The sequence below is a fragment of the Ambystoma mexicanum genome, chromosome 10 (assembly GCF_040938575.1).
Source record: "Ambystoma mexicanum isolate Mex_15411 chromosome 10, UKY_AmexF1_1, whole genome shotgun sequence".
NCBI lineage: Eukaryota > Metazoa > Chordata > Amphibia > Caudata > Ambystomatidae > Ambystoma > Ambystoma mexicanum.
The window spans coordinates 1,520,010,127-1,520,034,384 of record NC_090932.1 but is presented as its reverse complement, the minus strand read 5'-3'; the positions used below and the strand labels follow the sequence as shown (position 1 = coordinate 1,520,034,384).

At 47.7% G+C, this 24,258-nt stretch overlaps 1 protein-coding gene across 1 annotated transcript; it reads right to left on the bottom strand.

The window, feature by feature from the left end:
* Window positions 1-13,475: 13,475 nt before the first annotated feature.
* Window positions 13,476-14,828, bottom strand: LOC138493049 (trichohyalin-like). Its single transcript, XM_069620281.1, has one exon. The coding sequence runs from the start codon at window positions 14,826-14,828 to the stop codon at window positions 13,476-13,478; it is 1,353 nt and encodes a 450-aa protein (XP_069476382.1).
* Between the last annotated feature and the right edge of the window lie 9,430 nt (window positions 14,829-24,258).

Below are 24,258 nucleotides of genomic sequence, written 5' to 3'. Positions count from 1 at the left end.
TTTTTATTTTTACTCACATCAAATGATGTGAGTCATTATTTTGCTGAAAGGGAGATCTGCTAATCAGACCACCCCCCTTTTTTTATTAATGCACCATACCATAATTATAGCGTGCCCATGTGCCTTTGCTGAGACATCCTACAGGTACCCTCACCCCCCTGCTCTGTAGTCGCACATGGCAGGTTCAAATTTCACATGTTCATCCCTGACAGCTGCTGGAGCACAGAGCTGTTCTGGTCTAAACTATAATAATTCAATGTCTTAGACAGTCTGGTGGCACTTAAGTCTTTCAATTTAAGCCATTCCTACTTGTGCCATGTTGACTAATAAAAGCACACAAATATACAGGCAAAGCAATTTGATATCTCACTAGTGGCAGCTATTTGAACAAGGTCAGCTATGACAGGACTGATGTGAATTGGTGTCTGGCCTGTCTCCACTACAAAGCAAAAACAAAAACAAAGAGATGATGGCTGGAATATTTAGAATAAACCTTTTGGGGTGGGACCAAGCCTGATTTGCATATGGTCTTTCCCCTTCTGTAATAGCTTAGCAGGTGAAGAACGATGGTCTGGAGGGTTGACCATAGCGATGCCAGAGATTAATTCTAAACCTTCCAGACGTCACCTCTTTGGTTTTGTTTTGTCACCCGAGTGGGACGTGTGTGCTCAGGCTTGGGTCCCGTGCCTGCTAGGCCTAGAGACCCAAGCTATGCCTCACTGGTGAGGCCCATCAAGGATGAAACATGTTTGGGGATACTTGTGGTCTCGTGCAGAAGGGATGTGACCTAGCAGTTCGGGCTGGACGGCCCCTTTTGGAGTGGGACCAAGCCTGATCTGCATATGGTCTTCCCCCTTCTGTAATGGCTTGGCAGGCAAAGACCAATGGTCTGGAGGGTTTCCCAGAGCAATGCCAGAGGTTAAGATTAATTCTAAACCTACCAGCCATCACCAATTAGTTTTTGCTTTCTCACCCTCAGTGGGACGGGTATGCCCAGACATGGGTACCATGCCTGATGGGCCTAGAGACCAACACTACCCCTTACTGATGAGGCCCATCAAGTCCGAAACATATTTGGGGATGCTTGTGGTCTCGTGCAGAAGGGATGTAACCTAGCAGTTTGGGCTGGACTGCCCCTTTTGGGGTGGGACCAAGCCTGATTTGCATATTGTCTTTCCTCTTCTGCAGTGGCTTGTCAGGCGAAGAACAATGGGCTGCGGGGTTTCCCAGAGAAATGCCACAGGTTAAGATTAATTCTAAACCTTCCAGCCATCACCTCTTTGTTTTTGCTTTGTCACCCCAGGTGGGACGGGTATGCCCAGATGTGGGTTCCATGCCCGCTGGGCATAGGGACCCAAGCTACTCCTCATTGATGAGGCCTATGAATGCAGAAATATGTTTGGGGATACTTGTGGTCTCGTGCAGAAGGGATGTGACCTAGCAGTTCATGCTGAACTGCCCCTTTTGGGGTGGGACCAAGCCTGATTTGCATGTGGTATTTCCCCTTCTGTAATGGCTTGGCAGGCAAACAACGATGGTCTGGAGGGTTGCCCAGAGCTATGTCATAGGTTAAGATGAATGTTAAACCTTCCAGCCATCACCTCTTTGTTTTTGCTTTGTCACCCTGAGTGGGACAGGTATTCCCAGACGTCGGTACCGTGCCTGCTGGGCCTAGAGACCAAAGCTACTCCTCACTGATGAGGCCCATCAAGGCCGCAACATATTTGGGAATTCTTGTGGTCTCGTGCAGAAGGGATGTGACCTAGCAGTTCGGGCTGGACTGCCCCTTTTGGGGTGGGACGTAGCCCGATTTGCATATTGTCTTTCCTCTTCTGCAGTGGCTTGTCAGGCGAAAACGATGGGCTGGAGGGTTTCCCAGAGAAATGCCAGAGGTTAAGATTCATTCTAAACCTTCCAGCCATCACCTCTTTGTTTTTGCTTTGTCACCCAGAGTGGGACGGGTATGCCCAGACACGGCTCTCGTGCCTGCTGGGCCTAGAGACCAAAGCTACTCCTCACCGATGAGGCTCATAAAGGCAGAAACATGTTTGGGGATGCTTGTGGTCTTGTGCAGATGGGATGTGACCTAGCAGTCGGGCTGGACTGCCCCTTTTGGGGTGGGACCAAGCCTGATTTGCATATAGACTTGCCCCTTCTGTAATGGCTTTGCAGGCGAAGAACGATGGTCTGGAGGGTTGCCCCAGAGCAATGCCAGAGGTTAAGATTCATTCTAAACCTTCCAGCCATCACCTCTTTGATTTTGCTTTGTCACCCCGAGTGGGGCAGGTATGCCCAGACATGTGTCCCATGCCTGCTGGGCCTAGAGACCCAAGCTACTCCTCACTGATGAGGCCCATCAACGCTGAAACATGTCTGGGGATGCTTGTGGTTTCGTGCAGAAGGGATGTGACCTAGTTGTTCGGGCTGGACTGCCTCTTTTGGGGTGGGACCAAGCCTGATTTGCCTATGGTCTTTCCCCATCTGTAATGGCTTCGCAGGTGAAGAAAGATGGTCCTGGGGGGGTTGCCATTTATTCTAAACCTTCCAGCCATAACCTCTTTGTTTTTGCTGCTGTCTCCAATACAGCCATGTGCTACCAAAGCGAGGAAGATGATCCTATGATTCTCCCACAGGAAGGGTAACACCTCCCCTCAGCACACAGTAGCTTCCCCAAGGGGATTCCCAGGGAACTGGACTTTAAAGGCAGGCACTGAGATAACAAAAGCCTGCCTCACACCTGGGTGCTGACAAGTGGAGTACCTTTGAAGTCATCATGAATGGGTCATCCGCAGCTTTCAGGCCTTTGGAACTTGGTCCTTTACCTCTGTCTTCATCCGTAGTCAAGAACTTAGGCGTGAAGTGTTCGGCCTCACTGTCCGGGCAGGAGCAGGTTAGTGCTGTTTGCCAATTGGTCAATTTTAAATTACAAACTCTCGTAAAGGTTTTTCCTTATCTACCTTTAGCTCTGCGTGCTGTCGTGGTATCTTCTCTCACTTCTGGCTCACTTGACTACTGTAATGCTCTGTTTTTGGCTCAGCCGACTTTATCTTCTCCAACATTTACAGGTGGTTCAGAACTTGGTGGCCAGGCTGGCCGTGGGTGTGGCTCACCGGTCGTCGGCCTCTTGAGTTTTGAACACCTTGCATTAGCTTCCAGTGGCGAAACAAGTCAAATGTAAGGCTTTGTGTTTGGTTCATCTGGCATTTTATACCTCAGGGTGTGAGTACTTGCAGGCCAAATGTAGACACCATATTCCATCTAGCGTTCTTGGCTCTTCCATTTCTCTTCAAATTGTAGTGACTAGGTTTAAACCTTCTCATCTGGGTGGGCACTCATTTTCAGTGGCTGCGGCCCTGCTTTGGAACTCAAATTCTGTTGTCTCTTTGTGAGATTTCTGATCATCTGTCCATTAGGCGAGCTTTGAAGATCTTTCTTTTTTATGCTTAAATCTTTTTTGTTGCTTTGCCGCTGTTCGGTGTTTACTAGTCAGTCTTTAGCGCCATGATGGCCTTGCTGGTGAATGTGCGTTCTATAAGTGTGGATAACATAACATAACATGACATGACATGACATGGGGAGGGGGTCGATTTAGAGTGATCAGAGAAGGAAGTTAGGCCTGGAGAAGGGTCTCAATATCTTTATTTCTAATCAGACTCTCTTTTTCTTCTCCCCTCCATTTTCTGTGTGCAGGATACGCTGGGTGCAATGTCATATTGCAAAGGGCACTTGTTACAATGACTGGGATTGGGCCTCTTAAAGCAGGCTTGTTTTGGGCCAATCCACTGTAAAATGTTGTCTTTAAAAGGAGAGGGCTCCCCTTATTTTTTGTATTCATCTCTGAGCTCTAAGAAGAACGAGAAGACTTCATCTGGAGCTCTGATGGGGATACAGTCTAATCCAAACTCCTCTACCAGGGAGTTAACGACAGAAGGCATGCAAGGCAGAGGAGAAATATGTCCCCCACCCCTAGGGAACAGTGGGGGGACGGCTGTTGGACCAAGGCCTCAGTGCTGGCAGGTCTGGAACCAGCACCATGTTCACTGAATGTGACAAATCAACTTTCCGGGCACCAGTGGTCCAGGGAGGAATATCGTTTTCTAAACCATCAATCAGCCCCTCTCCTCTAGTACACCAGAAAGGATCCGAACAGAATAGAAACACACCAAATTATAAACCTCCTTGTCTAATTTTGGTAATGTGGACGGAACGGCAGGCTTATTTCCGAAAGGATCAAAACATTTAGTCATGGGCGCCCGTCTATGAGAACGAACACAGAAAAAATGCCCTGTTCTATGGGATGGTACCCACTCTAGAGTCCACAGCCACATTTTAGCTCACTCTACCTTTCACAGATGGGAAATAACCATTTGCATATTAGTCTTTGTCCCGCCGACATGGGCAGTCCAGCACCAAAATGCTATGCCAATTCCCCTCTGGACAAGAGTACCAACAGCAACCCCATACACATGTTTCAGCCTTGTTGGGCATCATCAGTGAGGTGGAGCTGTGCCTCTCTGAGCACAGTGATAAAAGGGACTGCCCGGTCAAGGTTGTATAAAATATCGACTTTATTATTATCACAACAGACAATTCTAACACACTACGAAATACAAACCACCCTGTAAAGGAAGGTAGACGACAGACAGTTTCAAAGAAGGAAAAGGGATGCATTCTGGATACTGACAGGGTAGTCGGTATAGTGAAGCGGTACAACGTCCTTTAATTGCCAGGCATTTCTACGCCTGCAATTTAAACGTGTACAAAATAACGAGAAAGTTCATCATATTTCTTTTGGGGGTGGAAGAGGGCAGATCAGGGGTTGGGGGGTCAGGTATAGTTAAAAATAGGTGGGGGAGGTGGGCTTGGGGGGACGCCCCAAAAACAAATTAGATTAACTTTTTTGTTATTTCATACATGTTTAAATTTCAGGCGTAGAAATGCCTGCCCATGAAAGGACATAGAACCATAGTAAATAATCACAATTGTTCAAGGATACTTGGTTTCAAAACAAAGGGAGCAATGGGTTGTAAAATGTCACTAGCGTCCTTCGGAGAAGAACCACGGCGACAGATCCACAATGTACCTTGTGTGGTTGGAATTCTTGGTGCTCGACAGGTTTAAGTCGTTTCCAGGTTACTTTGCAGCTTCTGCGATAGAGTTCAAGATGGGAGACAGCAGCGGGTATCAGGTGGCAAGCAGTTTGGCAAGTGAAGCTGGATGGACAGAACATTTGGAGGAGTGAGGAAAACGGGGCCTCTACGGGGCAGGATCCACTGCCTGCACTCTGGATAAACCTCCTCCCTGTGCGCTCTGGTCTCTGTAGGGGCTCTGCTGTGCTGGATAAGTAATCTCCCCCACTCCTGTGCCAAAAGTCCTCCTTTGCAGTTACTGTGCACCTTTGCAGGCCTCCTCTTATGCTTGGGCTTAACTGGCTAACAATGGGCCTGACCCCCTTCCAAGAGGTCCGCTCGGATTGTGCTGGGTGAGAGAATGGGACAAAATCGACGGCCTCCTCACCGCGTTGCTCAGGACCACTTATCCGAGCTGCCGGGCATTCCTCGCCAGGAGATCCGCTGTATACGGCTGTATCCTGTATCCGTGCCACTGCAGCCACGCTTCAAACTGCTGTCCGCTCACCTCCTGCCTGCCGATGTAGCCTGGGTGTGCTTCGCAGTGCCAGCAGGATCGCGGCTCATTGCGGGGAGGAACTCTCTCACCTCCCCAGCGACCGCATCACCTGCTCCTGCTGCCTTACATCGCATCTTCCCACACTCCCGGCCTCCTGTCACTGCGCTGCTGTTGTCGTGTGTGGGGAGGTCAACTCAGTCTCAGACCTGCATCAGTGCGTCGCCGGGAATATTGAAAGACCTTGCCAGGGGAGATTCTTGCAATTACACGAGTAAGTGCTGCATAGTTAATTATGGCTGCCAGCGCGGGGACAGGAGCTTCAGGTGTTTGCAGTCATTTTCTGGACTGCCAAGTCACACCCCTTCTCCTACATTTTAGATCTATTTTCGGATTTTAATGCTATCAGTCACCCTATCTTTCTTAATCTACTCTCTTAATTCCATAATAATTGTGGTCTTTTATTTTAGCTTCTTCCTGCCTCTCGGACAAGTCCTTTGCTGTCCCTGTGGCCAGAGAATCTTCCCCTCAACTACCATTAGCACCCTGCGAGGCACCCGTAGCCAATGAAAATGCTAGCAACACGAGCTGTATTCACAAAGGAAAGCCAGCATTCCGAACCCTTTCATTAGCATCGGCACCGTGTAGAACACTACATGGGTGCTATTGATGTGATTTTTTTTTTATGTTCTTTAAAAAAAGAAAATCTAACTTTATCTCAGCACACGGCACCACACAATGCCTTCAGTCAGGCAGTCCCCTCTTCAATGTTGATGACATAATTCATCAACATTACCAATGGACTTCCTGGCTGAAGGAACTATGCTTCATCGGGCACGAGATAAAAGTATGTTTTTATTTCATATTTACGAATTAAAAAATAAATAAAAAACCATTAGCACCTGTGTAGTGACCTACAAGGTGCTAATGGCGATATGCCCCTCGATGGCTGGGCCCACCATGTAGGTAATGGCCCTGCCACCCTGGTTAAGGGACCGTCGATGCGCTCGTGCCCTGAACTTGAGTGGCAGTTACCTACAGGGTGGGCCCGCCACCTTGGGGCATATCGCCTCAGTGCGCTATGGCGTCCCTCAAGGCTCAATACTTGTACTCTTCATGTCCAACATTTGCATATTATGTCTACACTGCTCTTTTGCTGTGACCTTGTTAGGGAGAATTCTCAAAAATGTGCTAATTCCCTCTACCTTAGAGACCCCAGCAACTTTGCTGGATTTTGAGGACTTGATTTTTTTACCTGGAGAGAGTGAGACCCTTTTTCCCACTCTCTCATGTTTTTTTTTAATGTGATTTTATACACTGTGTGTCTTTTTGGTTATGGAGTCTAACAAACTCCATAGGCATCATCTTTTACAATTGTGTCACAAAGCACCTTCAGTGCAGGGACACAGGGAAGTCTGTCAGATTTCCCAAGGTTTAAATAACTTCTCTGGGATCAACTACTATTTCCCAGAGCAGTAAAATGAAATTGACTTCACTTAGTCCTGTAAAATTCTAGACCCAGCACACCCTAACTGACAAAAGAAGTGCTGCAGGGGTTACTTAGTATCCCCTATGTCTAGTTACTCATGTAGCATTCGCATGTTACCCTTTCCTCTCAGAATGGCTGGTGGCAGTGGTTTTGCAATGAACTACCATGATTTACCCGACCGCAAACTGTTCGCAGCTCCGGTAACGTTAAATCGCGGGAGCCATGTTTTTCAAAATAGCGCTAAGCCTCCTTTGTTAAAATGGTCCCCGGTCTTCTTTTTTTGCCATTTCTTTTTGAAAAGGTCCTTCTCGAGTTTCTCTCTGCGCGCCAAACCAGGTCTGGTCTCTTTGTTCATTCGCCTTTGGGGGGCTTCAGGAGTGAAACCCGTCTCTGGCTCCAGAGTGTCTGGGGTAGGAAGGAAGTGAGGGAGGTACCCAAAACTCCCCGTGCTTCGTCTCCTAAGAGACCCAAATGCATTCCGTGACGATTGACCGGCTGACTGTCCGGCAAGGACAGCTACCCTGCTGGGTGAGTGGCAGCTAGGCTGGAATGAATGGGAGAGAGCTGAATAAAAGGCGAGTCTCTTGGCTTGGAAGGCAGAGTTGACCACTGGACGAAGAAACCGAAGAAGAGCTTGAAGAAGGCGACTGCTGGAACTCCTGGACCAATAGTTTTACTGGTGAAGCACTGCTGCAGGTCCAAATCACCAAGTTCGCATCGGCAGAGAAGCCCTGCAAGGTCGACTTCTCCCTTTGAGTTGGTGGGACCAATCAACTCCCAAGTAAGCCACCTGGACACCCATCTTGGAGCTGGTTGCATTTCCTCAGAGTGCTGCAGGAAACCATAGAGCCAGGGAGAGGAACACCAAATTTTGTGCGTTGCTTGTAAGCTGCCCGAAAGCTTTTGGAAGATCCCCCGGACTTCCACCAAGCTGGACTGACTAAGCCTGACACACCTCATTTGAGTACGGGACCTCAGATGTGAGGAAAGGCCATCTTGACAGCCTGGAACCGCGCATATTGCTACTTGCTGTATTGCAAAGAGCTGAAACGCGAAACAGACACTGAAAGTAAAGTTTGCCATTTGCCAGCTTTGACTGTGCCAATACAGTGCAGGAGTCCCCTGACGTCCTCCCTCTTGTCCCCACGACTGAGGCACATGAACAGTGAGAACTGCAGAGCTGTACAAGAACAGAAGTCTTCAGATGCATCTTTTTCTTCTTTACTAAGGTACTGTAAAACGAGCCTAAGAGAACTTACCTCTTACTGTGGAAGTGCTTGTAACTTCTGCATCTCACAAGTCTAATCAGCTTGCGGCCCTACACTTGGTTCTTCTTTTTTTGTCAAAGACTCCTAAGAACTTGTGCAAAGACTTTTCCATTTACTTACCTGAAGTGCAGCATCCTATACAAAGACTTTTGCCCATTTACTTTGGCTTAGCCTATTGAATTGAATGACTCTTCTCTTGCTATCTGAAAGTATTTGCCCTGCTTAAGAATATTTGTAATTTCTTGTCTTCTAATAACCTGTGCCTTTTTACAAACTATTTAGAGTATTCTGTATGCCAACAGTAAGATATTAATGTCCCCAGCACCCTTGTTACTGAAGTCACCTGTGGGTGTAGGTTGTGTCTGTGGGCCATCCCAAAAGGGCCTTGTCTGATCCAGAAACTTAGAGTGTACAGTATTGAAGTATATTTGTGTGTTACTATTCTATTGCTCCCTTTCTGAAGAAGGCTTTGTAACTGACTGATAAATACATTATTAATTGTTTATGCAAGAAACCTTAGGGTAAAAGGTTACTTGAATACCTGTAACTGTGAATCTTCGTGTAACTCCACTACAGCTCACATTTCCACTCTTGAGCTAAGCCTGGCTGCTCAACACGCTACCAAAACTGTTAGTACAAGCTTATACCAAAGGTTGGGTTACCTATACCTGTAGTCATAGTTGTTTGTAGTGTTCCCAAAGGGTACTGCATTCACACTTTGCCTAACAGGCCTCTCCTGTCATTTTAACGCAGATAAATCATACACTGTCCTATTGGCATCCATCAAGGGTCTGAACTTGTAATCTCGTCTAGCACACTTTTCTATTGGTCTAGTTTCTCTGGCATCACTTTTAGATGAGTCACAGTTATTCCCATTGGCATCCCTCAAGGCTCTGTACTTGTACATCTCGTATTCTTCATGTTCACGTCTCGTCCAGAAACAGTGTTCTATTTCTTCAGCCTCTCTTCTCGCTTTTATGGAACTGAGTCACAAATAATCCTATTAGCATCCATCAAGGGTCTGTACTTGTACCCCTAATTTTCTCAATTTACACGTCTTGTCTAGCCAAACCTTTCTACTGTTCTGGTCTCTCCTGTAATTTTAGATGAGTCACACATTTTCTGATTCGTGCCCCCCAAGGTTCTGTACCTGTACCGTATGTATACATTTCATCTGGCCACATGTGTCTATTGCTATTGTCTCTCCTGATGCACACATTTCTGGTTGTTCACTCTCCACCAAGTCACTTTGTGGCTCCCTCTCGCCCTGCTTCTCTTCTGTCCACACGTGGATGCCATCCCTCTCTTTTCCTCTCAGACCTATGAGTAAGCTGGGGTTTGACTGTTTGCCACCACCACTGTCTGTGTCCTTTTCCCCTCCCTATTTCTTTCCCCTCTGTATATTTGCCTCTTTATTTCCCTGCCTGCTTGGAATATCAGGGTATTTATTTTTTCCTCTTTTCGTTTCCCCTCACATTTCCTCGATGCCTCGCTCTTGTATTGTACCAATGGGACAATACCTAGAACATCTGTTCTTTTCTTACATTTCAAGTTAAAAACCTTCATTTTCGTCCTTGTCTTCTCTAGGCTTGATGATTGCGCCTTGTATTTTATTATTAATTTATTTATTCATGTACATTTGTAAAGTGCCTCAGCCCACAAGCATCAGGGCACTGTAGCAGCACCAGTTGCATGTGATCATCAACGAAGCAAGAAAATGAGAGCGTATTACAAGGGCGGAGGATCTTTGCCCTTCTTACTGGCGGGGGTGCATAACTGGTTCGAGGTTAGACTTGGCGCTGGTACTGCTAGATCGGGGGTGTTTTAGGCGAATATCCAGGTTTTTGGTGCTTTTCAGAATGACCAGTAAAAAGATTCTGCTCTCAGAGCGGAAGTCTTACTGCAAATGGCAAACAGATCACTGTACAAAGAGTAAATTAGAAAGGGCAAAATATCACAGAAATATGCAAAACCTAGTACAGCTAAAATTGCAAAGACCACAGCGACGGATCCACTATTTAAATCAAAATACAAGAAAATGACACCAAAAAATACTACCCTCCAAATTTGACAAAAGTGAGCTTTTCATGTCTTTCTTCAATTTAAACAGAAAGGAGCTAAATGGGAAAAAACAGGCAGAGTTCCACAAGCGCGGAGCAGCAACCAAAAGGGCCAATGCCTTTATCACGAGTGGAATTTCCAGGTGAGCTAGTGGCGTGGCCCCCAAGAAACAAAGGATTCCCCTAGGCCACGGGGTCTGCAACCTTTGGCTTTCCAGATATTTAGACTACGAGTCCCATGACCTCTTACCATTGACTATGCTGGCTACGGCTGATGGGAGTTGTAGACCAAAACATCTGATGAGCCACAGGTTGAAGACCCCTGCTCTATGGGAAATAAATGAGCTACTTGAGTCGAGACGCTTTAAAGAGAAAGCAGCCCAGTATAAATTGAATACCCGCCTCAAGGCGCAGACCCTACAGGTTGATTATGCTGGTCAAAATATGGCGGCCTCCTCATAGGCTAACGAAAGCTTGCCGAAGATGAAATACACCGTGCAATATAGAGGCTGGCAGAGTGACATAGAGCGCATCAGGAAACGTCCTGCTGTGCCGCCTTATGAGCAGGGGTCCCAACTGGAGGTGATTGATGGTTCAGAAGAGGATGATGGGTATGGGGGTGAAAGATGGGAGGGTCAGGCATGTGACCCCCCAAAAGATATTTAAAAATAAAAGCTGTTGGCACACAAGCTGGTCAGCATTTCATCCAGACCACAGGGCAGGAATGACAAGGCACAGTGGGCCTCATTACGAGTGTGCCGGTCCGGTAACAGCGGTACCGCTAAGTTAACGGCACCGTTGTTACCGGACCGGCATACTCCGGAAAGGCACCTTCTTGCAGACTTTGACGGATGCACCGGCACTGTTGCAAACAGTGTCGGTGCATTCACCCTCCCCATTCCCATTGAGTCCTATGGGACACGAATGGGAATGGGAGTAATTTTTTCCGGCACCTGGCTATGGGGAATTACCGGGAACGCGGGGGCTGTAATGCCCCGTAATTCCCCATTGCCATGCGCCGTTTTTATCGGCATGACTACTGCCAGGGTCGTAATGATGTCCAGTGTGTTGAGAATGGCATAAACAGCAGCTGGTAATGTTCATCCGGCTGGGCAACCTGTGCAATTCTCAAAAAACGAAGTGTGTTATGATCAAATGTCTTTGTCTCACAAGTCATGCATGCTGCCGACTGTGTAGAAGGATTGTGAGGATAGCTCAGGGGCAACATGTTGGTGTTGGAGAAAAGACATGGCAGAACTGCAGAGCAACACAGGTTAGAATCCCAGTGCCATACTTAGAAACTGGTGTCTGGTAATTAGCGCATTACAAACAATGTATGAATTTAATTAATTGGATATCAACACTAAGAGACTAGTGTGAGGCAGGCCAATCAGCAAAGCCTGCCAGCATCTATATGTGGAAGCATATATGGTTGCTTAGCGATCAGAAAGGAGTTGGCTTATGCTTTTTTTGGGGAAGAGTGAAAAGAAAAGGTTGTGTTGTGCAAAAGTGGGGCTTTGTTCCCTGCTTGTAACATTGTTTCAGTATGATTCCTTGCCCTGTCTGGTACCCCTCTTCCACTGAAATGCATGTGCGAGGTTGGGGGGTTCCCACTTGCACCGAAGTTTGTACTGTCATTGGTTTGTGTTGTCCTGTTGCTTGCTTTCTTACTAATACATTGTTCACCAACCCACCGGAATAGTCTGTGGGCACATTTCAATGACCGGAGTAAGCAGCAGTCCATGCCTTGATCACACTGACATGATCCCCAGGCCGTGGTCCCTGGCATCAGAAGTATTTAGTACCCAGTGAGGTATAATGCTGTGCCATCTTCATACTGATGAATGGGGGCACTGCAGCCACCATTCAGACCCACCATTGGTTCCATCTGCAGATGGCATAATATGGGATGGAAGATGGGCACCTGGGACCCTCCACAATGCACCAGGTGGGAGGTGAACTGGCGGAACCCGATCTTTTATCATTGAGAGTGTCCAGAAACGGAAGATCGGAACCAGTCCAGATCCCTACACAGAATCTGACTTCACTCTGATGATTTGGAAAGGAATACGCATGGTGAACTGTGCCAAAAGTCAAGCAAAGAACCGTGAAAATAACAACAGGTGAGTGAGTACCTCTACCACTAGTTGCTGAAGGAGGTGGGTGACCACCTGGAGAGTGGCAGTCTCTTTGCTACAATGAGTTCCAAATCCAAATGGATCAGAACAAAGGCGCTTGTATTGGTTGATAAGATTTTGGAGTGAGCATACTGCCATCTTCTCAATGATCTTTCTGGCAAAAGGAAGCATGGTGGCAAGCAGAAAATGGCTTTGAATTGTGCTACCACAGGATGTTTTATTTTCTGAAGAGGAGCTACTAATGCTAATTCTCGCATTCGTATACAAGTAAGAAGTGGTATTAAAGCTCAAAGAAGTGAGAAGAACCAGCATTCTTATAAAAATAAAAAGGTGCTTTTAAAGCTCAAACAAGAAACATGTTTTAAAGAGAGTTAAAAGATGGGCCATGTAGCAACTGATCCTGGCTCCGGCAAATCGCCCCTCTCCTCTGCTCACTCTTCCCCCCTCTACCCACTCGCCTCTGGAGAGCCGTTGTTCACCTGCTTATTAAACTTCCTTCTTCTGCTAATATCCCACCATTAAATTTCCCTGCGAGGGCACCGCTTTCTCAATCTTGCTTCTTGTGCCTAGTCTTCAAGTGTTTACATGGCTTGGCCCCGTCTTATCTTTCCTCCCATGTCTCCCTCCCTCATTACCGTAGATTTCTTCCAATACCATTTCACCATATGAGATTTCACCGAATTTATTCCACAAAAAATGGTAGGGGAAATGGTCTATGTGTAATGCATAACAGGTGGGGCTTGGGGTAAGGGTGTACGTTAGGGCAGGGAGGGGTGATGTGGCCTGCAGGCAGTCTCCCCCCCCCCCGCATTATAAAAAAAGTAAGAAAAGTAAAAAGTAGATTTAATTTTTTGTGAAATGGATTCAGTGAAATCTCCATTAGGTGAAATATTTTCTAAGTAATCACATACATCCGTCTCCCTGGCTTGTTCTCTCCCATCTCCCTGGCTTGTTCTCTTCCATCTCCCTGGCTTGTTCTCTTTGGCTTGTTCTCTTCCATCTCCCTGGCTTGTTCTCTTCCATCTCCGTGGCTTGTTCTCTCCCATCTCCCTGGCTTGTTCTCTTCCATCTCCCTGGCTTGTTCTCTCCCATCTCCCTGGCTTGTTCTCTTCCATCTCCCTGGCTTGTTCTCTTCCATCTCCCTGGCTTGTTCTCTTCCATCTCCCTGGCTTGTTCTCTTCCATCTCCCTGGCTTGTTCTCTTCCGTCTCCCTGGCTTGTTCTCTCCCGTCTCCCTGGCTTGTTCTCTCCCATCTCCCTGGCTTGTTCTCTTCCATCTCCCTGGCTTGTTCTCTTCCATCTCCCTGGCTTGTTCTCTCCCATCTCCCTGGCTTGTTCTCTTCCATCTCCCTGGCTTGTTCTCTTCCATCTCCCTGGCTTGTTCTCTCCCATCTCCCTGGCTTGTTCTCTTCCATCTCCCTGGCTTGTTCTCTTCCATCTCCCTGGCTTGTTCTCTCCCATCTCCCTGGCTTGTTCTCTTCCATCTCCCTGGCTTGTTCTCTCCCATCTCCCTGGCTTGTTCTCTCCCATCTCCCTGGCTTGTTCTCTTCCATCTCCCTGGCTTGTTCTCTCCCATCTCCCTGGCTTGTTCTCTCCCATCTCCCTGGCTTGTTCTCTTCCATCTCCCTGGCTTGTTCTCTTCCATCTCCCTGGCTTGTTCTCTCCCATCTCCCTGGCTTGTTCTCTCCCATCTCCCTGGCTTGTTCTCTCCCATCTCCCTGGCTTGTTCTCTTCCATCTCCCTGGCTTGTTCTCTTCCATCTCCCTGGCTTGTTCTCTCCCATCTCCCTGGCTTGTTCTCTTCCATCTCCCTGGCTTGTTCTCTTCCATCTCCCTGGCTTGTTCTCTCCCATCTCCCTGGCTTGTTCTCTCCCATCTCCCTGGCTTGTTCTCTTCCATCTCCCTGGCTTGTTCTCTTCCATCTCCCTGGCTTGTTCTCTCCCATCTCCCTGGCTTGTTCTCTTCCATCTCCCTGGCTTGTTCTCTCCCATCTCCCTGGCTTGTTCTCTCCCATCTCCCTGGCTTGTTCTCTTCCATCTCCCTGGCTTGTTCTCTTCCATCTCCCTGGCTTGTTCTCTTCCATCTCCCTGGCTTGTTCTCTTCCATCTCCCTGGCTTGTTCTCTCCCATCTCCCTGGCTTGTTCTCTCCCATCTCCCTGGCTTGTTCTCTTTCTCTTCCATCTCCCTGGCTTGTTCTCTTCCATCTCCCTGGCTTGTTCTCTCCCATCTCCCTGGCTTGTTCTCTTCCATCTCCCTGGCTTGTTCTCTCCCATCTCCCTGGCTTGTTCTCTCCCATCTCCCTGGCTTGTTCTCTCCCATCTCCCTGGCTTGTTCTCTTCCATCTCCCTGGCTTGTTCTCTCCCATCTCCCTGGCTTGTTCTCTCCCATCTCCCTGGCTTGTTCTCTCCCGTCTCCCTGGCTTGTTCTCTCCCGTCTCCCTGGCTTGTTCTCTCCCGTCTCCCTGGCTTGTTCTCTTCCATCTCCCTGGCTTGTTCTCTTCCATCTCCCTGGCTTGTTCTCTCCCATCTCCCTGGCTTGTTCTCTCCCATCTCCCTGGCTTGTTCTCTCCCGTCAGCTTCTCAGTTCCATCAGGTTATCCCCTCCCCTTCCTCATCTTCCTGCTCCCCGTCACTTGAACTCCATGCCTTACGGGCACCCCATTCCTGTTTGCTGGGCTGCCTCTTTTTTTTGTCTTCTCTCTGAACTCGCCTTCCTCATTATGTTTTCCTTGAAAAATCCCCACATCTAAACTGAATTCGATTTGCAATTATGCTACTTTATGTTTAATCTCTGTGCAGCACTGCAGAGAAAGCACTTCATAAGTACGTACACATGCATATAATGCATAAATATGACACACCAGTTCAATTTGGAAGCAATGAACTTCATGGCTAGAGGACATGCCTGTGAAAAGCTGGCAAGCAGAGCAATTCATTCTATTGGGTAGCTTGGAAGCCGTAGTGCAGGGTTCTCCAACCTGGGGCTCTCCAGATGTGTTGCACTGCAACTCCCATGATCCCTCACCACTGAGTATGCTGGTACGACTGGTGGGATTTGTAGTCCAAAACATCTGGAGAGTAAAAGGCTGCACATCCATACCATAGGGCTAAACCTTAAATATAAGATTACTAAACCATTTTAGAGGCACTGCCTTGGGTGTCTCTGTGTTTGCTGCCATTGTCCATGGTGACCAGCAAGGATGAGCAAAAATGATGCATATGCTACTGGAGAAACAGATGTCGGATTGTGCAGGCAATCCACCCTCTAGAATTCGTCTGCCCCTTCCTAATCTGCCCAATCAGAGAAATGGCAGGCGGACCCTGCCTGCAAACGTTTTGGCCAATCAGGGAGCTGGAATGCGCAGTGTACTTTGGAGAGGCAGGGATTTAAAAACTATACAATTAGTGTCCATATGAAGAGCGGAAAACATATTTTGTGTCTCCTGATTTTCACCCAACAAGGGTTTGGTTTTTTTAGTGCGCTTTTCCTCACTGGATGGCTGAGAGGAGAAAGGTTCATTCTGGAGAGCGGTGTGTGTGGTTTGCTTCGCATTTTGTTTAGTTTTCAAAGTTTGCTACTTTTAATGTGCTCCATTGAAGTTCAATGTTTTGGGTTGAGTAGGGAAGGGCAGGTTATACCATCTTTACCAACTATTGAATTGGGTTTGTGAGTGGCCTACCGAGTGTGGACAATACATGTAATCCTCCTTTGGGAGTCATCGTGTAAAGGTTGGTGTATTTTGTAGCATGACATGAGAATGCAGTGAAGTCAGGAAAGGATCAGGAGAGCAATGGATTGCTTAATTGTGCATTCCCGGGCGCTGTCATGACCCCAGTCCTGATTTGCATATGGTATTTCCCCTTTCTGTAATGGCTTGGCAGGTGAAGAACGATGGTCTGGAGGGTTGCCCAGAGCAATTGCCAGAGGTGTGAGATTCATTCTAAACCACTTTGCTTTGAACTGTTGTGACAGATCAGGGAGTATGACATCCCTGTGGTGCAGGCCGGTCTCTTCTAGCCAGTGGGCCTAGAGGCTGATCCCTGGGAGGATGATCCTGGTAGAAGAAAAATATAAGAACCCCAGGCAGAGTGGGGAAAGGAGGACGAGTGGCAAAGCGTGGAATTCCAGGACAGTCCCGAGTGAGGCGGTAGGATGCATTCAAAACAAATGTTCCTGCCACATTTACTGACGTGTTTAATGTCTCCACATTTAAACATCAGGCCCTCAGACAAAGATACATTGCATAGGGCAACAAACAAAAAACAAAAAACTGGAAGACATCAATAAATAGTAAAGCACACACACATAAAGTGCTGTTGCTAGAACGAAGTGATAGTTCATGTCATATCTCTCCTATTAATCACTAAAGAACACAAATTGATATATCTTACATTATTTAACAAAGGAAAGGAAACAGAAAAAGACAAGCCAGGTGTGGGCATTTGAACAACCTGTGGAAGAGGGCCGCTGCATGGAGGGCCACTGCATGCTATCACAGCCTGCAGGGCCACTGTATGCTATCACAGCATGCAGGGCCACTGTATGCTATCACTGCAAGCAGGGCCACTGTATGCTATCACTGCCTGGAGGGCAACTGTAGGCTATCACTGCTTGGAGGACCACTGTATGCTATCACTGCATGGAGGGCCGCTGTATGTTATCACGGCATGCAGGGCCACTGTATGCTATCACTGCATGGAGGGCCTCTGCATGCTATCACTGCATGTAGGGCCACTGTATGCTATCACTGCATGGAGGGCCACTGTAGGCTATCACTGCATGGAGGGCCACTGCATGCTATCACTGCATGGAGGACCGCTGGAGGCTATCACTGCATGGATAAGTGTGGATTTCTTGGCGTGCCCAGACTCTGTTCAATCGGTTGAGACCTTCACTGATGATTTTTATCGTCACAGTGTGGCCGGCGACCTCTCTGTGGGGTTAGTGTGGGACGCATACAAGGTCGCACTCCTGGGGCATATAAGTGGGTATGTTGCACGGCGGAATAAAGCGGCGAAGGCGTCAGCCTGCAAGGCACTCCGGGCGATCAAGCTGAAGGAGGTAGAATACATTAGGTCCCCAACCCAGGACAGGCTGCTGGCCTTGATGCAAGATACAACTGAGTATATTAAGCAGTGCTCCAATAAGGCGGCTTGGATATTGCTCAAATTCAGCTCCAAATGTTATGGGGGGGTGAACAAGGTGGGGAAGCTCTTGGGGAACTATCTGAAAGCAGGACAAAAGAACAATCTGGTGGTTGCAGTGGCAGGGGCGAAGGGCCTCATTACGGATGATGAGGGGATTTCCAGGGAGTTTGCGTCCTTTTATCAGGAGTTGTACACACCGGCATATGAGCCTATGATCAGTCAGATTGGCCATTATCTAGGGGATGCACTTCCCTCAAACAAGGATAAGGTGCCAGAGAAGCTTCTTGAGGATCTAGGGTGAGACATCTCTAGGCAGGAGATGGAATTTGCAATTTTCAAATTGAAAAGGGGTAAAACCTCGGGCCCTGACGGTCTACCGATCAATTTTTTCCACACTTTCGCTAGGTTACTTACCCCTAAGTAGATGGAGCTATTTTGGGGGTATATAAACAAGGAGCACCGACAGGGGACATTTTACAAGAGAAAGATACATGATGAATTACAGGCCAATATCCTTGATTAATATAGAAGCGAAGATATTCGCCAAGGGGTTGGCTTTGAGACTTGAACCAGTTTTGCTGATACTGATACATAAAGATCAGCCGCGGTTCGTGAAAGGAAGCGAATACCTGCTTGTTGTGCTCCAGATAGGACCTGGCAAAGTCTGCAGAAACCATGGGGTGCGATAACGTTAGATGCCAAAAAGGCCTTTGATAGGGTGGCCTGGCCTTTTTTGATGGAATCCTTGAAGTGGCATGGGCTAGATACACTCTTTATTGGTGGGTACCCTGTATCAACACCCCAGATCAGCAGTATAGCTGAATGGCCGGATGTCATCATTCTTCCCCCTTAAACGGGGGACGAAGCAGGGCTGCCCACTATCGCCGCTCTTATTTGTACTTTCATTGGAGCCTTTGTTGACTCATATAAGAGCCGGGAGGACATTCAGGCTGTGGGGTTCAGGGAGTAGGAGGTTAAAGTGGCAGCGCACACTGACAATATTCTGGCCTTGATGGAGGACCCACAGTTCTCTTTACCCCCCTTTCTGCAAGAAATCGAGCGATACTCAGACGTATCTAGGTACAAACTCAACGTGGAAAAAACTGAAATGATGCCCCTGAACTCTCTATGCCTTCATTTGCAGTGTGCAGATGCAGGTTTTGTGTAGAAGCCCAGTGGGATCAAGTATTTGGGTATACAATTCCAGATGGGGACGGGGAGCACAGTAAAGGTGAACGCAGAGGAGGTGGTGTCCAAAGTTGAGGCCCTCCTATGGAATTGGTCCTCTCGCCGCCTATCATTGTGGGGCAGGATGGAAACAGTCAAGATGTCAATAGCCGGTCAAGTGGCACAGCGAGTAGAGCGCTCGCTTTGACACCCGTGCAGAGCCTGTTAACGCAGGTTCGAATCCCGGCGGGGCCAAACTCAGCCTTTCATCCTTCCGAGGTCGATAAATGAGCACCACACACCGTGGGTAATAATAAGCAGCGCTCGGATACCTGAGGGTTTGTAGCGCTATATAAAAGCCTTATTATTATTATTATTATTATTATTATTAATAGCCTCAGTGGTCCTTTATACCCTATCTATGTTGCTGGTAAGTTGGTCACCACACTTCTTCAAGACCCCCAATAAATTGATTTCCAAATTTCTCTGGGAGAAGGTGAGACCCAGATTCTCCTTGCAATGGCTGGCTTTGCATCGGGCACAGGGGCGAGTGAAGCTCCCTCACTTTCAGAAATATCTTAGGGCGTTTATCATAAAGCAGGGACAGGAGTGGCTCTCTGAGGCCCCCCATTGGTTTACACCTCGCTGGCTTGAGCTGGAGTCGGCCCTGCTGTTGCCTTATGGGGCATGGGCGATTTTGTGGCTGGAAGGGAAGAAAAGGCTGCAGGAGTGCTCAGTCATCAGGGCTACCAAAGCGGCGCTGAGGATGTGGTTCCAGGGGATGGGGGCATGCACAGGGGCCTCGCTGGTTGTGGTATAGTGAGGCCATCCGAGTGGGGGAAAGCAGTGTATTGACCAGAGTGGCATGCTGCAGGGTTGATGCACACAAACTAGATAAGGACAGATGAGGGGGTTGTATCATTTCAGTCACTAAGAGACCAGTATAGTTTGAAGGCAAGAGAGTTCTTGCGATATAGGCAATTGGTGGCTGGGGGGGCGGAAATGCTGGGGTGGGCAATACGGGAAAGGGGAGGAAGTGTTGGCATACCCCCAGCCACAGCCTCGCTGTATCAGGAGATATTGGCCCGGAAGGGAGGAGGGCCAATCCAAGGATTAAAGAGGTATGGGCAAGGGTGTGTGGCGGGGAATTTCCGGTGGACAGTTGGAGCGACATATGGAGGAAAATGAGGTATGTGTCGGAGGCATGTGTCCAAGGTGGCATCGCTCACTCGAACCCTGTTTATGATATATAATCGAGCATTGTTTACCCCATCGAAGCTGGGAAAGGGTAGGGGGGCAAGAGCGGGTATGTTGGTTGTGCAAAGAGGCAGAGGGCACGACAAAGCATATGTTGTTTGACTGTAAATACACTGCCGGTGTTGGGGGCTGGTGTGGCCGCAGATATTACTAGTTTGTGGGGTACAGCTGCCCTTGTCCCTGGCTTCTCTATTATGTGGGAGTGTGCACTCGAACCTCATGGGGAATGAGGCCCAAGGGCGGCTCTTGGACATACAACTGCCATCGCACTCAAACACATTACATCCAACTGGAAGTCCTTGAACTCTCTGTCCAAGAGCGGCTGGTGGAACATGGTGGCCTATATTAAAGAGCAAAAATGAGCAAGGTCATGGGATAGCTGGCTGATGAACGAAGGGTGAACACACTCCTATGGCGGTTAAAACTTGGTAGGTGTTTACACGTTACTGTAAATGAATTCTAACAAAAATGTACCGGGACAATTCTGAGTACTGCAGTCAGATTTTTAATGAAACTGCAGTTTACGTGTTTGTAGATACTTTTAACTAGGAGTTACAAAAGATGCAACAGTATTTACACATTTTTCAGGTATAGTAACCAGTTTGTAAGTGACAAATGTCAAATATTTGTAGCGTCTTTCCAATGCTTACACATCCACTGAGGGGTCCTTGGGAAGGAGACCAGTGGATTTAGTGAGGTGTTAGCATGTGATAATTAGCACACATGCATCAAAACAATGTGGGGTTGAACAAGGACAACACAGTCAGTATAACAGTCATGCTGGCCTACACTCATAGGATGGAATCCTTTCTCTTACTAAAGGACTGGGGCAAGGAGCGGGGGAGGGAGGCCTGGGCCCTTCTCGAGGACTTCTTGGCAGCGGCAAACAGGGGCCCCTGATGGATCGCTGCCATTGGGGAGGACTATGTGGGCTTATTTTTGAAGCCTGGTTGTAAGGTGCGCATCGCTAGCTTCGAGGCATGGGGTGTACCGCGCCTCCCCTGCAACTGGTTTCGGTGTGAGGTGACCCCCTGGCCATGGGAGTTCTGCGCATTTCAACATTTCATTATTAATTTTTCATTTTTTCTTTTTTATCTCTCTGTTAGGGGATGTCAGAGGACATGGGGGGCAGAGCGGGGTGTGGGGTGGAGGATATGTTACGAGGGTTACGGTCGCCCGGGTGGAATGTCCATTGTAAGTGGTGATAGCAGGGCTATATTTCATTATAGGTATCCTTCGATACTTCTGTTTCTTGACTTCTGTTTCGCTGTCTTTCCTCTCATCTTGGGTCTCTCTCTTTCGGCGCTCTGTCTGCCCTACTCTTTTACTTGTCTTATTCTGCTGGTCCCCTGGTTCTTCCTTTCTTTTCCTTTTGTTCATTGTGCTCTTTCTATTTCTCTATCTGTTCTTTCTCCCTTCCTCCTCTCTTTGTAAGTAGGGCGATTGTCATGGAAGGTGTGGTTTAATCTATTTTGCTTTTCAATCGGATGAGTTGTTCATGAAATGTGGTTTTTGGGGAAAGAAGGAGATATAACTCCAGAGTGTGTAATGCATGTTACATGTGCTATTCCATGCCTCTTCTATGGCTACGGATTGATGATTAACATGTTTGTATGAATTTGGCAATTCTTCTGAATACAAATGTTGAACACAAAAATAAAATGGAGGAGAGACGATGAAGTGGCCAGTGCCAGATCCCATTCCACTAACATTGTCATTGCACCCTGCAGCTGCCAGTGAGCTGCCCTCCCACACAGCTGACTGTTCTATCCTACTAATTGCTCAGGTCCCACCTCATACTTGCCCATAGTGACTTGTGAAAGTGACAGGACTGGCAGTGTCCTTAGATGTCATGCACAACTTTCCAGAGGTCATACAGGAATGCTATCATTTGTTTCTCGAAGCCTGCTACCAGCCTCCTGAAGGCTTTTTACTTGAAACAAACCAGTAACCACCCTATTCTTGCAACCATCAACACACTTTGCAGAAAAACCTCTAATCCGGTTAAACGCCCCTCAGGATCACGAAACAAGTTTTGGAGGCCAGACCTGAGAAGTGTCTGCTATGGCCTAAGAAGCATAAGTAGGGAAGATGGGGCCTGGTTCACTAAAAGTGTGGCCGATCAGATACAATCTACAATTCCCATCTGGCATTAAGAGGAGAAACATTTATAAAATAAATGTGTGATGAATATAGTATGATACAATTATTCGCTAGTCAATGCATCTACAAAAATGCACATTATTCAAATTACAAAACAGAGTCAAAACAGACCATTGTGGGTTCCAATTCCAGTGAGATAGCTCAAGGTGTTAAAGTGCATGCTGCAGCACCATGCTTGTACCCCATGCAAGAAAGATAGCCCAAGGGATTAGTGTCTCGAAATGGCGCCTTTGGGTAAGCGCTTTCCGGGAAGAGGTAGCATGTCAGCAGAGGAAGGGGAACTGGAAGCAATTGGGGAACCCTGTCTCCCGGCTGACATAAAAATCCTGTCATGGCCCTGGCCCACTTAAAGCCCTTTTAGCATCACTATGTAAGATGGAGAAACTCTTTGTAAAACTGCAGAGACATACATTTGCCTCTCCTGTTAGTGCAAAGGTTTGCAGGGCTAAATGAATCCAGCTTCGTATAAAGAATGAGAAAAATACCTAATGCCAGTTCCTAAAAATATGTAGTTCTGCTTTTCTAAGTGCAATGCATTACTAGTCAATACCTCCCTAGCCCGTCTCAAACTTGAGCCGGCCCACCTGAAGTTCGGACGCAGCTCAAGACCTTGTCTCCTCTGCTTCTCTCTCTCCCTCCCCTGCTGACCCACCTGCTGCTGCGCCGACTGGTTGCTTAGCTACCCTCAGAGTCTCACTGGGAACCAGGCTCCTCCATGATCAGTCTCCCCTGCACTGCCTCCGGGCCTACCACACACTTCGGGGCTGTAACTGTAACCCTACAGTTCCCTCCTTGCACTTGCCCCGAGCTGCGCTGCCCTGGATGCACTTACTCAGAGCAATGCTGCCCTGATTGCACTTCCCCCTTCCCTCTGCCTGGCACTTCCCCATTCTACCTTCCCCCTGCACTTTGCGCTGTCGCACTTGCACGATCTGAATTACACAAGGCCTAGAAAGATCGTTTGTCTTGTCCTCCCTCTCTTGTCGCGCCTAGAAACCCTTGTGTAAAAGCGCGTTATTAATTACATATATCATATCATATCATACATTCGCCCAGCAGCCAGGCCTTCCTGGCTAGGTCTTGAAGCGTTTCATCTTTGTTTTAGAATTTGGGTGGAGGAAGGAAGGAAGGAAGGAAGGAAGGAAGGAAGGAAGGAAGGAAGGAAGGAAGGAAGGAAGGAAGGAAGGAAGGAAGGAAGGAAGGAAGGAAGGAAGGAAGGAAGGAAGGAAGGAAGGAAGGAAGGAAGGAAGGAAGGAAGGAAGGAAGGAAGGAAGGAAGGAAGGAAGGAAGGAAGGAAGGAAGGAAGGAAGGAAGGAAGGAAGGAAGGAAGGAGTGATCGAATGACAAAATGAACGGACTTAACGAGCAAGCAAATGAATGCATGGGTTAATGACTGAATGAATGAAGAACAAATGGCCATTTAATATTGCCACTTTGTCCTCCAGATGCAGTCACTTGACAAATGGAATTCCAAACGTACACCCGAAATGTGTGGACACAAAACTTGGATGTATTGGACTGGTAACTGGCTGGTGAACCTTTACCCTAGCCATTTGAGCTTGAACGAATACAAAGATGGCACTTATTTTTATTTATTTTTTCATTTTGATTGTTTTGTGGTGGAACTTCTAATTGCCAACTGTTGTGATGGCACATGCCAGTGGACTCCAGCGTTCCAGTGGACCAGGTCCTGCATGTCAAACATGTGTTGCCGTGTTTCTTTTTCAGCGTGCTGCAATGAGGTGTGTAGAAAAGGGATGCAGACATCATGGACTGCCGGGGAGTGATTGGTCTCTGGGGAAAGGGGCGGGGGGGGGTATGTCCTTGATACATCACGCAGGCGTTGTTACACTTGCCACCGCAGCTTGACAATACCTGGCTGGTGATCTGAGCACCCGAGGTTTTGATGGCAGTCACTAGAAGGCCTGGAGGCCCCTGGTCATTGG